At 40.4% G+C, this 17,433-nt stretch overlaps 1 protein-coding gene across 1 annotated transcript in view; it reads left to right on the top strand.

Annotated features, from left to right (window-relative positions):
- Window positions 1-17,433, top strand: part of LOC117189156 (protein argonaute-3) — a 339,488-nt gene that overhangs the window by 310,203 nt on the left and 11,852 nt on the right. The window contains exon 7 of the mRNA XM_033394224.1: window positions 8,219-8,467. Coding sequence (XP_033250115.1) covers window positions 8,219-8,467 — 249 coding nt within the window. The remainder of the gene's footprint in view (window positions 1-8,218; window positions 8,468-17,433) is intronic.

Raw genomic sequence — 17,433 nt, 5'->3', positions numbered from 1 at the left:
GCTCGTTTAACTTTCGTGTCGCCTGGCTCAAACTTAAGCGATAGAAGAGCACTAATGATGACGTCCTGTCCCAGCAGGAAGTCCTCCTGCAAGAGATCGTCGTCTGCTACGTATACTGCTACACGACTTTATGTAGATTTGCCTGGTAAATATGTTGTCTTGATTCGAGGCGCCCAAACGCAATAAATTTTTAGCTTGGCAATTTTCATTGGGGGCATGAAATTTGTTGCATTTGGTACAGCGCAAAATTAGCTAAATGCCCCACTTCTCCACAATTATAGCACTTCTGAACTTCCTTCGGTTTTATTGGCCTTACACCGTTGTCCTGTTTTGTCTCGAAGTTTTTGCCTTTTGATAAGAATTCCTTTTTGTTCGCAATTGGCCGACCTCTATTTACGAAATAAGATTCAGCTGCATCACGAAACTGCTTCATAGTCGAAAAGTGCATTGCTGCAATACTGTTTTGCAATTCGCGGTGCTGTAGACCTGATCGAACATATCTTATTACAGCTGCTTCACTAAGTTTGTACCTCACGCCAAGGGCGGACATCCGGAAACAGTACTGCTTCACGGTTTCCTTCGATCGTCTGGTTGCATTAGCCATATTAAAGTGAACTTCTGCCTCGTCTGGGTTAGATTCAAACTCGTCTTGTATGGCTGCAGCGAAGTTGTTCCACGTGTTGTGTAGAAATGTCGAAGAGTCGAACCACATTTTGGCGGGACCCTTGAGCCGTGTATAAATCGCTAGCAATACAAATTTCTCGTCCCATTGGTAAGCATCAACTACTTTGTTGACACGATCGATGAACTGGTTAACGGAGATGGCGTTATCGTCGCTTAGGTCAAACTCTGGCAAGGTGTTTGCTATTTCTTTGACCGATGCTTGCCTAACGTTTTTGATCGCCTGTCCACCAGGGTTATTGTCTTGGAAAATCTCTTGGGTATCCTCTTCTGTGATTTGCTGCTGCTGACTAGCTGTTGCCTCTGCGTTATGCATTTGCATGGTAACCAACTGAGCCATCATATTCTTCAGCTCCGTCATTTCGTTTTGCATACGTGAAATCGCAGCGGATTGTGACGTCAGCGTCTCCTCATGTTGACTAGTGATTCCAGCTCCTTGTGGCAATTCTACGTCTTCCGATTTTTCATACTCAATTAGTCGTTGTATTAATTCGGGTCTGGACCCAGAAAGTGCCAAGTTCCTCTCTCGTATAAGGAACCTACACTGGTGCCCCTTAAGGTCCGCTATTTTCACCATTTTCCTTAGTATGCTTGTCTCTCTCTCAATGACTTTGTCTGCTTTTAAGCTGCACGCACAAGAAATTCACAAGACAACTGATATATATGTAGGTATTTCACAATGAAGCTACATATACTCACAAGATCTTTGTATGTACATACATACATACATATATCGACAGACTCACACAGATTCCTGATGCAATTTCTCGAGACTCTTTTTCCCAGGTTCACTAAGATTCCTGATCGCTAAACTTTGAATCCACGTAGAAAAGGAACACATCCCATTGCAAACTTCCCACGCCGACGATTCCTGCCGCTTTTCTTGAGTTTCTCTTACAACTTTTCCGCTCTACACAACTCTAATAATCCCACTTCTGAACTGTGAAGGGATGGCTTTTCGAGTATTATTGTAGTTTTTATTGGTATAAGAGTAGGATTATGTATAGGTGATTAATTCTTAATTGTTAATTCTTTTCGTGTTGTTTTCCGGCGTGACAATCTATCGAAGATGATCTCTATGCTGACATCGATATAGATATCGATGTTGATGGACTTGCCGTGCGTATAACAGCACCGTAGGGTTACAGTTTCTGTTAACTAGCAGGCCGTCACACATGCGTAAAGCACAATGGTGGTCTTTTTCATCCTTTCCACTACATTGGGTTTCCGTGGCAATTTACTGTCCAGAACTGTGCCCAGGTATTAGACTTGTGTTTTCGGGGGGTCCATATCGTTACCTTGTACCACTTGGCAAAGAGGATGAGGTCCGTCTTGTCTGCGTTGATACTCAGTCCTACTCTTTCCGCCCACTCAGGTATCTCCCTAAGTGTACGTTCCATTAAGTATGCTTATGTCATCTGCATAAGCTGTTATTTTTGGGCCCTTCCTTTCATATATATTGATGAGGTTGACGATCACCAGATCCCACAGGAGGGGCAACAGGACTTAACCCTGAGGTGTGCCTTAGGTGCCCCTTTTACCAAGGAAGTGTTGTCCCACTCCGAATGCACCCGTCTACAACTTAGAAGATTCTTTATCCACAGGTTGATTGTTGGTCGCTTCTAGGCGATCTGTTATTGCCTTCGTAGCCACGTTGTTAAATGCTCGGGAAACTTTAAAAAATTCTCCTAGTGCATATTATTTATTGTGAAGAGCGTTCCTTTTGACAACTACTAACGAGTTCAGTGCCGTCTCCACCAATTTCCCTTTGGTGTAAGCATTCCGTTTAGTTGACTTCAGTCCTTCTCCATCATTCCTAATGTGTATGTCCAGCAGCTTTCCCACTGTTATTATTAAAAAGGAAGTGTAGTCATTGGGACCAACAATGCTCCACTTTCCTGCCTTTGGGAGAAAGACAACTCTCGAGGTTCACCATTGGACTGGGATTTGGCCCGTACTTCGTCTTAGCTTAAGCCCAAGCTGTTTGAGAGCTTTCCTTCTATCCTTCTTTTCGTTCTCTCACTTTTATAAGGGCACGGACAATTCTATCCCCGTGCCCTTGGGCTGTCTTGCGCCGATCGTCATATAAGCAACATACATACAACAAAAATATTTTCGTTTTCACTTTCCGTACATACACTCGAAAGCGTTTATTGACTCAATAGACATAAATTTCGTATCAAAACTAATATACGTGTAGTATGTAAAACAGAATTTTTTTATGATTTTTATACCCGATACTCAAAATGAGTATTGGGGTATATTAGATTTGTGGTAAAATTGGATGTGTGTAACGTCCAGAAGGAATCGTTTCCGACCCCATAAAGTATATATATTCTTGATCAGCATCAATAGCCGAGTCGATTGAGCCCTGTCTGTCTGTCCGTCTGTCCGTCCGTCCGTCCGTCCGTCCGTCCGTCCCCTTCAGCGCCTAGTGCTCAAAGACTATAAGATCTAGAGCAACGATGTTTTGGATCCAGACTTCTGTGATATGTCACTGCTACAAAAATATTTCAAAACTTCGCCCCGCCCACTTCCGCCCCCACAAAGGACGAAAATCTGTGGCATCCACATTTTTAAAGATACGATAAAACCAAAAACGCAGAATCGTAGAGGGTGACTATATGTTCTAGAGTGTAAAATCTCAACCAGATCGTATAATTATTATAGCCAGAATCAAGAAAACAATATCATTCTTTCTCGCTCTGTCTCTCTCTAACACACAGGTTTCATGGTTTGCGGATACCAAATTTGGTTACTCTAGCCTTAATAGTCTCTGAGATTTGTGGATGCCCCAGATTTTCGTCCTTTGCGGGGGAGGAAGGGGGTGTGTTGCGAAATTTTGACACGAAACGGTCAAGGTCCGATATCACAGGAGTGTGGATACCAAATTTGGTTGCTCTGGATCTTATAGGTTCTGAGATCCTTGAACTCATATTTTGCAATTGGCAAAACCGACCATGAAGCCTGTGTGTTAGAGAGAGACAGAGCGAGAAAGAATGAAATTGTTTTCTTGATTCTGGCTATAATAATTATACGATCTAATTGAGATTTTACACTCTAGAACATATAGTCATCCTCTACGATTCTGCGTTTTTGGTTTTATCGTATCTTTAAAAATGTGGATGCCACAGATTTTCGTCCTTTGTGGGGGCGGAAGTGGGCGGGGCAAAGTTTTGAAACATTCTCGTAACAGTGACATATCACAGAAGTCCGGATTTAAAATTTCGTTGCTCTAGCTCTTATAGTCTTTGGGCACTAGGCACTGATAGGGACGGACAGACGGACGGACGGACAGACGGACAGACAGACATGGCTCAATCGACTCGGCTATTGATGCTGATCAAGAATATATATAATTTATGGGGTCGGAAACGATTCCTTCTGGACGTTACACACATCCACTTTTACCACAAATCTAATATACCCCAATACTCATTTTGAGTATCGGGTATAATTAAGTATCGTTTCCGTTAAAACCCACATTAAAAGCACCAACGGCATCGAAAAAGGAAATTCCGTGACGAAACGATGCCAAAACGGTATTTTTCGATATTTTATTACCAGGCGAACAGAAAAACCAGAAAGCGACTTCCTCAGTTAACAGCAGAACCCGCGTTAACAGCATACTGTTGCGCCTAACAGGCCACTGGAAGCAGGCTGGTCACAGGCTGTTGACATAACAGATGATGTTAGAGGTGCCCGCCGATACTTGCAGAGGCGTATGTTAAGTTTCTGATTTTCGTTTACTTTCCGGTTGAAATTATATTTTCTCTGGTTTTCTGATGCTTTGGTGATTGATTTTGGATCAAATTTTAACTAACCTATTGGCCCTCGCTATGATGCACCTATCAATCTTGGCAGCGTAAAGCTTCATGGTCTCGTCATAGAGTCATATAAGCTTCATATAGCACTTCACGGTCTTCTCAGTACGGCGCTTTAACTCCTATAATGTTTTTACAGAGATTCAGGAGTCTGCTGACGTCTGCACATCTTCGAAAGTTGGACCATTGGTCGATTTTTGGTCGAGGTTATGCTAGTTTGCCGATGTTCCTTCTTCTCCGATGTAATCTTCTTTCGGTGAGAAGCCCGAGGCTGTGTAACCATCGCATTTCAATGGATTTATTTTACTTTTATAGCGAAGGAAAAGCTGTATTTGAAGTGAAAAGATCTGTGGAAGTTGTACTTTGATTGGTGGACTTTTAACAAAATATTCGTTAAATGTGTTATGACCTCTATTGAATGATAAGTTTGGAAAAAAAGTGCCTACCAAGTGCTCTAGTAATTCCTTTGGAACATTATAATGGGAATTAATTCATAAGCGAGAAGGGTGACGAGTGCGGCATATTAGTTTCTCCGAATTCGCAAGAAAACCATTCTTCTCGTCTTACTCCAAAATGTACTTCCGCTCAAGTATGCATCCACCTAACTTCGGGTTTCACTCTAGTATATCTTCGGACGGCTCTTTCTGGTTTATTTGGTTGTAGTTATCGTTGGTTTATGTAGATGCTGGTTCCTGGGAAATCCGAGGTCTTTCCCAGATCTACTAAGAAATCGATGGACTTTGACGACCTCGTTCTTGGAGGGGGGTCAATTGGTTTTTCTTTCGCAGTGTTACGAGACTGTTAAAGCTGTGTCACTATTGTAAGGTCCAAATACCTTTTATTTTTCTTAATCCAAAATGAATAATGTAGTCCACCAGAACTTCAATTTACTTGGCACGTGTTTGATTGCACAACGTTTTCAAATTCACTTGGATATATATATTTGTATAAAAAGACACATCCGAATTCGCACAGCTTCACTATAGCAATGATCTAGCCAGAAGTTCTATTACTTGCATTAGCCCTTACGATCGGAACTTTACCTTCCACAACCAACGGGGTAATCGTACGATTTTAGACAAAGCTTACACCTTGCTTCCCTAGATAACGGAGTAATCGTACGATGCTAAGCAAAGCTTACACATCGCTTCCACGACTAACGGAGTAATCGTACGATGCTAAGCAAAGCTTACACATAGCTTCCACGACTAACGGAGTAATCGTATGATTTCTAGTAAAGCTTTAAAACATAACTCCCACAGATCCACGCTGCTTATCTAAATTAGACATTAAGCTCTTCAATGGAAGCTTTAACTACTGCTCTCTTGTAATTGATCTCTTATCTTGTTTTTGTAAAGAGCAGAGTTAATGTTAAACGCGAGGGCCGTACCTCCCAAGCTGTTCTCTGGAGTTTTAGAGTCACAACTGGCCACTACAGATTTGAAACATATAAACAATAAATTAATATTTTTGAGAGCACATGTACCTTTTTGAACATTTTTGAACCTTTTTTGTTTGTTCTACATGGAACTACATATATCTTCAACCCACTACAGCGGAGACGTTTGTGTAATACTTGATAATTATGAAAATTTAGAATAGTTTTTCTAAATAAAAGAGACCGTAAAACTTGGGTGACTGCAAATTATTGTATTTTACGACGACGAAAAAAAAGGAGTGCGTGCGTTCGTTTCAATAGATTTTTCTCGACTTTTTTCATATATTCAAAACAATTTCTTCTTCGCCTATCTTACCTACGGTGGCAAAGCGGGGCGAATTCGCCAAGAGCGAGAGAGCGAACTTTTATTGCGCTCCCGCTTTGCCCTAGCCTAACTTACAATAGACTTCATAAAATTCGATCCTAATAACAATTATTATACGCCAAATGGCGCTACACTGGCCCCGTTGAAGGCCTGGAAGGCTTCAAACCAGTGGCAGAAGCGCCAACTTGTGAATTGGCCTCCTGAACGTGTCTCCGCTGCTCGTCCTTAGGTCGACCACTCTGACGCTTCCGTCCTGCCCGGCGGTAGAACATAGAACAGCTTTTTGGTCGCTCATGCAACATTTTGGTATTGTATAGTCTTTGGTCAAATTTTTTTGTATTAAAAAAACCCACCATGAAAAATACTGCAATTCATTAAAAAGCCCGAAATCTATTAGAAATTGTGTTGTGTTGCTCATGAGTGAGTGAAAAAAAGAGTTAAACTAAACCAGTTCCTTCGAAACTGTTCTTTTTTGCTCATTTGTTCTATTTGGGCTACAAGTTCATTTTTGCTGACTTGTTCTCTATGCCTGTTTTCCTTGGACACTTTTCATATTTTCTTATTTTCCCTATCAACCACATCGCAAATACGTTTGATCTCTTCTTCTTCTCCATATTTTAGCTTTTTTGCCGCTAATCACGCAACCATGGATATAAACGAGGGGGAACGTTGTGAGTTGCTGCGGAGACCGCAACTCTACAGTTATACCCGGTACTAAGTCAGTATGGCTCTCCTCCGGCAGACGCCGCTAATATTAAACGACACGACAAGGAGTTCGTGCGAGAGAGACAGAAAATCAGTCTGAGCGTGACGTCGGGCGCTGCGTAGCCAGTGCAAATTGATTTGTTCCTTTTGGCTATAAAAATGATCTGATCTGATCCAGATTCAGCAATCTGATAGATATGGTCATTATCTATGATTCTGCGTTTTTAGTTTTCTCGAATGTGCAATATTGTGGATGCAACAGATTTTCGTCCTTTGTGGGGGCGGAAAAGGGTGGGGCGAAATTCTGAGATATACGTTTTATAGTGAGATCTAACAGAAGTGCGGATACAAAATTTGGTTACTCTAGCCTTAATAGTCTTTGAGATTTGTGGATGCCCCAGATTTTCGTCCTTTGCGGGGGCGGAAGGGGGTGTGGCGAAATTTGGACACGAAACGGTCAAGGTCCGATATCACAGGAGTGTGGATACCAAATTTGGTTGCTCTGGCTCTTATAGGTTCTGAGATCCTTGAACTAATATTTTGCAATTGGCAAAGCCGACCATGAAACCTGTGTGTTAGAGAGAGACAGAGCGAGAAAGAATGAAATTGTTTTCTTGATTCTGGCTATAATAATTATACGATCTGGTTGAGATTTTACACTCTAGAACATTTAGTCATCCTCTACGATTCTGCGTTTTTGGTTTTATCGTATCTTTAAAAATGTGGATGCCACAGATTTTCGTCCTTTGTGGGGGCGGAAGTGGGCGGGGCGAAGTTTTTAAATATTTTTGTAGCAGTGACATATCACAGAAGTCTGGATCCAAAACATCGTTGCTCTAGATCTTATAGTCTTTGAGCACTAGGCGCTGAAGGGGACGGACGGACGGACGGACGGACGGACGGACGGACGGACGGACGGACGGACGGGCGGACGGACGGACGGACAGACGGACAGACAGACAGGGCTCAATCGACTCGGCTATTGATGCTGATCAAGAATATATATACTTTATGGGGTCGGAAACGATTCCTTCTGGACGTTACACACATCCACTTTTACCACAAATCTAATATACCCCAATACTCATTTTGAGTATCGGGTATAATGAAGACAATAATTTTTATTTTATTTTAATTTTATAAGGTTTAAAAATGTTTGTGAAATTCAATTACCTTAATTGTCTAACAGCATCAATTATAAGTATTTTATAATTTTTATTAACAAATTTGTATTTAATTTTTTAGGGAAGTGCAAATCAATTTGACAATCCATTGCCTGGAACCTTGGTTGATGAACACATAACTAGAGCGCATATGTACGATTTCTTCTTAGTTTCTCAATTGGTGCGACAAGGTACAGTCAGCCCAACTCACTTCATCGTATTACAAGATGATGCTAAATATGGACCGGATATAATTCAAAAATTAAGCTATAAACTTTGTTTCCTATATTATAATTGGTCCGGAACTATTCGAATTCCGGCTTGTTGCATGGTAAGTTTTTTAAGTACATTAACTTAACTATATCTTATATGTAGGCAAAGTAATATTGAATTGGCTGAATATTGGGATATCATGCCGGATTATATAGTGATATTAAGTCGGGTGCTTTAAGTTAGCCATCTTGGTCCCTTATTATTGACCCTGTTTATCAATGATCTTCCCCAAAGTTTTAGCTCATTCCCGAGTCCTAATGTATGCTGACGATTTCAAGCTATGTCATTCCTATAGTGATCCGGTGTCCCCGTTATTTCTTCAATCGGATATCGACGCTCTCAATAATTGGTGTATTATTAACGCTCTTCCTCTTAACATTTCCAAATTTAACGTCATGACCGTCGTACACGCCCATCACAACAAGCCTTACCTTTTTGACTTGTTAATCAATATCATTTTCTTGCATCACCTGTACCAATTTAATGACGTGGTAATTAACTTTGTACCTCATTTAGGTTTTAGTTCCCATATATCCGCTATTTCGAATAAAGCCAAATGGTTCTTGGTTTTATTAAAAGATGGTCTCAGGAATTTAATGACCGTTATACCACTAAACTACTTTATGTTTCTCTTGTCCGGCCCATCATGTACTGCGCCGCGGCTCTGTGTGGACCCTTGCTTAAACTATTCACCCTATCCATCGATTCTTCTTGCTTCCCCCGATCTGGAAGAAATCGTTTATAATTCCTCTCCATAAAAAAGGTAGCAAGTCTGACGCAAAAAATTATAGAGGTATAGCAAAGTTATCCGCTACTCCCAAATTGTTTGAGAATTGTTTGTTTTAACTCCGAACTTGCAAAATCTCTGAAAGTCACTCAAATCTCCAACTCAGCATGGATTTATAATTCGGCTATCAACCACCACGTATTTGTTAGAGTGGATTGCAGTGGATTGAGAAAATCAGCTTGGTAGATGATCTTGGTTTTATATTAGACGCCAAGCTAAAGTTTTCTGAACACATTTCTATAAAGAGGTGGTCAAAGAAATATATAACAAAGACTCTTTACCTCGCTAGTTCGTCCGATCTTGGAATACGGCTTCATGTATGGTGCCTTCAGTACAAAGTACACCACGACCGTATATAATCAGTACAGAATAACTTTTTATACCCGATACTCAAAATGAGTATTGGGGTGTATTAGATTTGTGGTAAAAGTGGATGTGTGTAACGTCCAGAAGGAATCGTTTCCGACCCCATAAAGTATATATATTCTTGATCAGCATCAATAGCCGAGTCGATTGAGCCCTGTCTGTCTGTCCGTCTGTCCGTCCGTCCGTCCGTCCCCTTCAGCGCCTAGTGCTCAAAGACTATAAGAGCTAGAGCAACGATGTTTTGGATCCAGACTTCTGTGATATGTCACTGCTACAAAAATATTTCAAAACTTCGCCCCGCCCACTTCCGCCCCCACAAAGGACGAAAATCTGTGGCATCCACATTTTTAAAGATACGATAAAACCAAAAACGCAGAGTCGTAGAGGATGACTATATGTTCTAGAGTGTAAAAACTCAACCAGATCGTATAATTATTATAGCCAGAATCAAGAAAACAATTTCATTCTTTCTCGCTCTGTCTCTCTCTAACACACAGGTTTCATGGTCGGTTTTGCCAATTGCAAAATATGAGTTCAAGGATCTCAGAACCTATAAGAGCCAGAGCAACCAAATTTGGTATCCACACTCCTGTGATATCGGACCTTGACCGTTTCGTGTCCAAATTTCGCCACACCCCCTTCCGCCCCCGCAAAGGACGAAAATCTGGGGCATCCACAAATCTCAGAGACTATTAAGGCTAGAGTAACCAAATTTGGTATCCGCACTTCTGTTAGATCTCACTATAAAACGTATATCTCAGAATTTCGCCCCACCCCCTTCCGCCCCCACAAAGGACGAAAATCTGTTGCATCCACAATATTGCACATTCGAGAAAACTAAAAACGCAGAATCATAGATAATGACCATATCTATCAGATTGCTGAATCTGGATCAGATCGGATAATTTTTGTAGCCAAAAGCAAGAAATCAATTTGCAGTGGCTACGCAGCGCCCGACGTCACGCTCAGACTGATTTTCTGTCTCTCTCGCACGCACTCTTTGTCGTGTCGTTTAAGATTAGCGGCGTCTGCCGGAGGAGAGCCATACTGACTAAGTATCGGGTATAACTGTAGAGTTGCGGTGTCCGCAGCAACTCACAACGTTCCCCCTCGTTATTCTTTGCTCTGCGGGGGCTTAGCTGGGATGTGGGTGCGAAAATGTCATCTTACTCTAGAAGTTTGCTATTAGTAAACCCTGGTGTGATTTTTGTGCACAACTTGATCAATGGTGACGTAGATAGCCCTGATCTGTTGTGCCGCATAAACTTCACGATTCCTATTAGATTCACTAGTTTTTGTAGTATGGCGGATTCGTCGTCGTCCAATGAGACGCTGAACAAAAAATCGTGGTCAGGACGGCATGTTTCCAATAATCTTCATATGTTCATTTATTTGCGTGTGGTTTCGTAGGGCATTTATGTGTAACGTGGAGGTACCGCGGCCGGTTAAAACGGGGGTGGGAGCGAAACTAAAACTTAGCTTAGATTGTGGATCTTCCGAGCGCTCGTGATCGATGTGGGACCGGAGCGCACGGTGCTGGCACAGTGCGAGGCAATTGTCTGCTGCTGCCCTGAACAACTTGAAACTATATACCGTTGTCCCTACCACTTTGTAGATCGAATTATTCCTTGCATCAACCTTTTGGGGTTCTAAGCTCGGATTATATTTCCCTCTACACGATTATATCCACCACTAATTCCCTAACTCTTATTAAATTACGAATATTCACATGCGTTTATCGTAATTAGTACTTGTAGTATAGTATTTATGTAATTAGTATTCTATCCGGTCCCGCATTACCAGGCATTACTTTCCTCTTCATCTTCTACTCTGTCTTTCTAATTACTCCGACCATGAATCTTTCCGTAGCCTTTGGTATGGTATTATCTACTGTACTGTATACATCTGCTGTAAATGTGTGTGTTTTTATGTAGGAAGCTGGGTTATATACCGTACATAATTGAGGTCCGGAACACATGGCGACAGCCTCTGATGATTGCGATGAAAGATGAGTGACAGGCAGTTGTGGTACTGTTTCTAATACTGACCTTATTCAATACACTTAATTCTATTTATAGGTAATAAAACGTACAAAAAGTGCTATGTCTATAAGAATGTGGTAATTCCATTTAATTAATTTTTTATTGGTATGAACTTAATATACTTTTATTGTCAGTTGTGCAATTGTGCTGTGGTGTGAGGTGTTATTTTTAAATGGGTGAACTTTATTAATTCGATATCAGTGTCATATGCATTTCGTACTACTACTTATGTATGTATATTTCTGCGACTGAACATATGGGATATACCTCACACCGACTTATATTTCACCTTCCTTCGCTTTATTTTTTTCATTTTTTATTTTTTTATATTTATTGCTTATATTATTATACCCGATACTCAAAATGAGTATTGGGGTATATTAGATTTGTGGTAAAAGTGGATGTGTGTAACGTCCAGAAGGAATCGTTTCCGACCCCATAAAGTATATATATTCTTGATCAGCATCAATAGCCTAGTCGATTGAGCCATGTCTGTCTGTCCGTCTGTCCGTCCCCTTCAGCGCCTAGTGCTCAAAGACTATAAGAGCTAGAGCAACGATGTTTTGTATCCTGACTTCTGTGATATGTCACTGCTACAAAAATATTTCAAAACTTCGCCCCGCCCACTTCCGCCCCCACAAAGGACGAAAATCTGTGGCATCCACATTTTTAAAGATACGATAAAGCCAAAAACGCAGAATCGTAGAGGATGACTATATGTTCTAGAGTGTAAAATCTCAACCAGATCGTATAATTATTATAGCCAGAATCAAGAAAACAATTTCATTCTTTCTCGCTCTGTCTCTCTCTAACACACAGGTTTCATGGTCCGCTTTGCCAATTGGAAAATATGAGTTCAAGGATCTCAGAACCTATAAGAGCCAGAGCAACCAAATTTGGTATCCACACTCCTGTGATATCGGACCTTGACCGTTTCGTGTCCAAATTTCGCCACACCCCCTTCCGCCCCCGCAAAGGACGAAAATCTGGGGCATCCACAAATCTCAGAGACTATTAAAGCTAGAGTAACCAAATTTGGTATCCGCACTTCTGTTAGATCTCACTATAAAACGTATATCTCAGAATTTCGCCCCACCCTTTTCCGCCCCCACAAAGGACGAAAATCTGTTGCATCCACAATATTGCAGATTCGAGAAAACTAAAAACGCAGAATCATAGATAATGACCATATCTATCAGACTGCTGAATCTGGATCAGATCGGATCATTTTTATACCCAAAAGGAACAAATCAATTTGCACTGGCTACGCAGCGCCCGACGTCACGCTCAGACTGATTTTCTGTCTCTCTCGCACGCACTCTTTGTCGTGTCGTTTAATATTAGCGGCGTCTGCCGGAGGAGAGCCATACTGACTAAGTATCGGGTATAACTGTAGAGTTGCGGTGTCCGCAGCAACTCACAACGTTCCCCCTCGTTTTTCAATGAGTTTCTCTTGTGCCAAACGCTATGACGTTAACCGTTCGGTCGCTACCAGGCAAACGTTTATCTTCTGCTGGTTATGTGACAACACGGCCTACACTAGCTATGCGGGTTTTGGTCATATTGGTGGTCGCGTTGTCAACTGGACTTGTTGCGACTGCAGGGATATTGAAGGTTACATGCGAATTTTCATGAGAAAAACTCGTTCGGAATTCGCTGTTGTACACTCTGGAATCCGGATGCTGCAAGATAAGTTTATCTCCATGGAATCTCATTTTAAAAACCTTAAAGTTTTAGCTAAGTATCCAAAGAGAAAGAAGGTTAACTATAGTGTGCCTAAAAATAATATCGAAAATTCGCTTGCAGTCCCGGATCTACCTGTTCCTCCAATGACCTCACCGGCGATGATCGATTATGGTGCTCTGACTCCGGCTGCTGCATTTGCTGCCATTTTGAAGTCAATCGTAAAGGCAATATTGATCCCGTTGCCGGCGTTTTTGTCGCCACTATTGAATTCACCGACGCTTTTGTCAACAGGGACGTTGAGACTCCCCCACTTCTGAATTCGCACCTGTCGCCTCTACCCCTGACGCTTTTGGCCCCGTACCTCAGTATCCCCTTTGGGTGGCACTCCACCATCTCGCTCGAGACTACAACTTAGAGCTGTGGTCCTCCGGAAAGCAATATTTGTTTCTCGTCTTATATGAGGGCTTTTATTTATATTTCGGGAATAGCTAATAAAAACCAAAACTTTTTAATGAAAATGGCTTTGTTGCTTTTCAAAATATTCCCCCCGATGATCAATACACTTTTGTATTCGTTCGAACCATTGCTAGCAGTTTTTCCCTTCCTCTTGAGACACCTCCAAAATATGGTTTTTAAACTCTTCAATGAGTCATCAATTCGATGTTTTAACTGCTTAAAAGTTCACCTGTTTGTCGAGATGTGAGCTCGCATTGTCATGATGGAGAATGATTCGTGTTCTAGCGCAACAATTGCGACATGACCCATTCTCCCAAAGAAACAGGCGACCATTTGCTTCAAAGTGCTTCGTGCTGGTACAGATTTTGTCGGATTTGGCTTATCTTGGAACACCCACACGATTGCTGTTTAGTTTTCGGCTCATACGCATATATTCATGATTCATAACCTATCCCGATTTTATAAACGTCTTTTGAAGCACCACAGCCGAACTTTGTAAGCATTTCCTTACTCCAATCGACGCGAGCCTTTTTTTGAGCGATTGATATGGGGTATGGGTTATGGGGTAACCAACGAGAACAAACATTTTTACAACTAAGTGCTCATGCAAAATGCATGAAATGCAAAAAAATGATCTTGCACTATAAGTTCACGCACAACATCGATGTTTTGTGGCACAACAACTGATTTTGGTCGAACGGACTAAGCTTCATCGACTAAACTACGACCACTACTAAATTCTGCAAACCAGCGATAACCTGTCGCTTTTGATAGTGATTTCTTTCTTGCCATATAAAGAACTAAGTTCATCGACAAATTCTTGTTGGGATAATACACGTCGAAAGTTTTGAAAAATAATCCAACGAAAACCTCTCGAGAAATTTCCATTGTATTGCCAAATTGATTTTCTAACTGATTGTAAATAAAACAAAAAGCAATTGTTCATAAAAACGTTGGACGTACATATGTGCTAAAAAATGACAAAGTTTATTATGGCGATGTCAGATTTTAAGTATTGACATTAGTATTGCCAATTCCCGAAATATAAATAGCATCCCTCGTACCTGAGGCTACAACGAAGGATGTTGAACATCTTTGTTCTAAACTTAACGCTTCGCTTAATGACATAATTGTGACCAAATTTACCTTTTTATATAAGCGCAATATCTCCTTAAAAATGTTCCTCCATGACTCTTTGCTTTCTAAATCTTGAACTTGAACTATTGATCGCCTGAGCATACGAGGACCTGCATACAAATGCTAAAATTACTGACCCTGCTACTTCAATTTTTTTCTATTCACTATCAGAACGTACGCAGTCTGTTAGGCAAATAGGGAGTCTTTTAACTTCGACGCCATCACTGTAACTGAAATCTGGCTTAACTGTTCTATCAGTGATCATTTAATTTTTATTCAAAAGTATTATTTATAGAATGGACCGAACATCTTTTGCTGGTGGGGATCTGATTGCAGTCAAAAGGGACTTCTCATCTGAGTTATTCCCATTCAATAATATCCATTAAATAGAATTTATTGCGATGACCCTAATCTGTTGCTACCCAATTTCCACAATGATTTCACCAATGGGCTAGCAGATGTCCCCTTGTCCAAATTAAAGTTGTTAAAGATAATAGAGACAGATTTATGTTCGTTATTGATGCTTCTCTAATAGTGTTGTGTTGCTCATGAGTGAGTGAACAAAAAAGAGTTGTTCACTTAAGTGAGCAACTGAACATGTTCCTTCCAAGCTGTTCTTTTTTTTTCACTTGTTCTTTGTTGTTCACTTGTTCTTTGTTGTTCACTTGTTCATTTTTGCTCACTTGTTCTCTACTCACTTTTTGCGCAATTTTGCTCCTCAAAGGGCATTTTTCGTTCTGGCAGTTGTTGCTCATATTTGCTTTTACTTCATACTTTTTGTATTACCGGCAAAACTGTTTATTCTTTTGAAAATTCAGTATGTCGCTAATTCGAAGTATATTCGATACTTCGATACTTGTTGCTCATATTTGCTTTTACTTCATACTTTTTGTATTACCGGCAAAACTGTTTATTCTTTTGAAAATTCAGTATGTCGCTAATTCGAAGTATATTCGATACTTCGAAAGTATAGTGAAATTTGGAATCATTGCATTTTTTTTTTTAGTTTTAAATGTTTGATTAAATGTAACGTATTTTATTTGTGTAAAAAACTGTGGTGCTTAGTGATCTGTGCGTGAACAGTGAGCAACTGAGCAATCTAAGTGAGCTAGTGAGCAATGAGCAACTGAGCAATCTAGGTGAACAAGTGAGCAATATGAGTGAGTTGACTCACTTACTAAAAAAGAACAAGTGAATATGTTCCCCAAAATGAGCAATGTTTACCCAACACTATTCTCTAACAACTTTATTCAGAGCAAGCCCAATATCAACCAATAACCATCCAACTCTGTCTATATACCTTGAGTGTGTCCAATCTAGTGGTGCTGAGAGTACCATAGTACTTTCCGCATAAAGTCTTTATGAAAAAAATTTTATTGATTTAAATCCTACAAAATTCTTTTCGTTTGTTAACTCTAATCGTAAGTCTGTGCATTTCCTCCATCCCTTCATTATCAGAATAATGTAAATTCTTCTGCTGTCCGATATTGGAGTATTGTTCTTGTGTGTGGAGCCCGCAGTATTCTAATTTAAGCTGGGACTCTGGTAGACTCTTGCCAGCTTACCGATCTAGACTAAATCTTATTGACCTAGTTTCGCTGCACCATCGCATAATATTAAATGGGCTAATGTTTGTGCAGAAGCTCCTCGGAGTCGTAGACTCTCAAACTCTATTGGGTCAGATTGATTTACCCTGTAGACCTACTAGAACTTTTCGTCCTATCCGGCTACCCATATAAACATAGGTCAAACTACGCCCAGCATGAACCTTTTAGGGTTGTATGCGATAATATAACACCCTTTGTCATACATTTTCTCCTGAACTATCGCTTAATATTTAAAATCACCTAAACTTAACAAATTTGTAAAAATTCTGTTTTTCATACTCTCTTGTATTTAGAGTTAGTTCTTTTAGTATCTTAAACCATTATGAGAAGATAATTGTTAAGTATTTAAATAAAAACTCAACCCTTGGGCCAGGCATCATTCGCTCTTAGATTGAGGTCGGGGCTGTTTCCTGGCTCATCTAAGGTCTTAATGCCCAATTCCGCCTTTAATCTGTTAATCTGTCGTTGAAATAGTCAAAACTAGATAGATGCATTTTTTAAGATACAAAAACGTCAAAGAATCACTCGCTCTATGTCAAGGTGCACAATCGGCCTGAAAAATCTTCTTTCTAACTAACTAATTCCATACTGGCCCAAACTTCACTGCGAATAAATTCTTTATACTTATTTGCATGCACAATACTCTTAATCATTAATCATTCAGTTTTATATTAAGCTATTCATCCCCATATCATAAAATGAGGCGATGGCCATACTGGTGGCGCTTTTCTGCTGCAAACTGTGGGAAACCATCGGGGGAAAAATTTTAGTTTTGAATTAATTAATAATGATTTTTGTTTTTTCCCTTCAAAATTTAAATGCGAAGACTTCTATCTCGACTTCGCCAAAAATATTTTCTTTGTACTTGGAGCTTACTGTACTTCCCAGGCGTCAATATTCACTGTGGAAGGAGGTCGATGGAACATACTAGAAATTTTTCGCG

Source organism: Drosophila miranda, chromosome 4, assembly GCF_003369915.1.
Source record: "Drosophila miranda strain MSH22 chromosome 4, D.miranda_PacBio2.1, whole genome shotgun sequence".
In the NCBI taxonomy this organism is placed as follows: domain Eukaryota; kingdom Metazoa; phylum Arthropoda; class Insecta; order Diptera; family Drosophilidae; genus Drosophila; species Drosophila miranda.
This window is presented reverse-complemented; position numbering and strand designations above follow the sequence as displayed.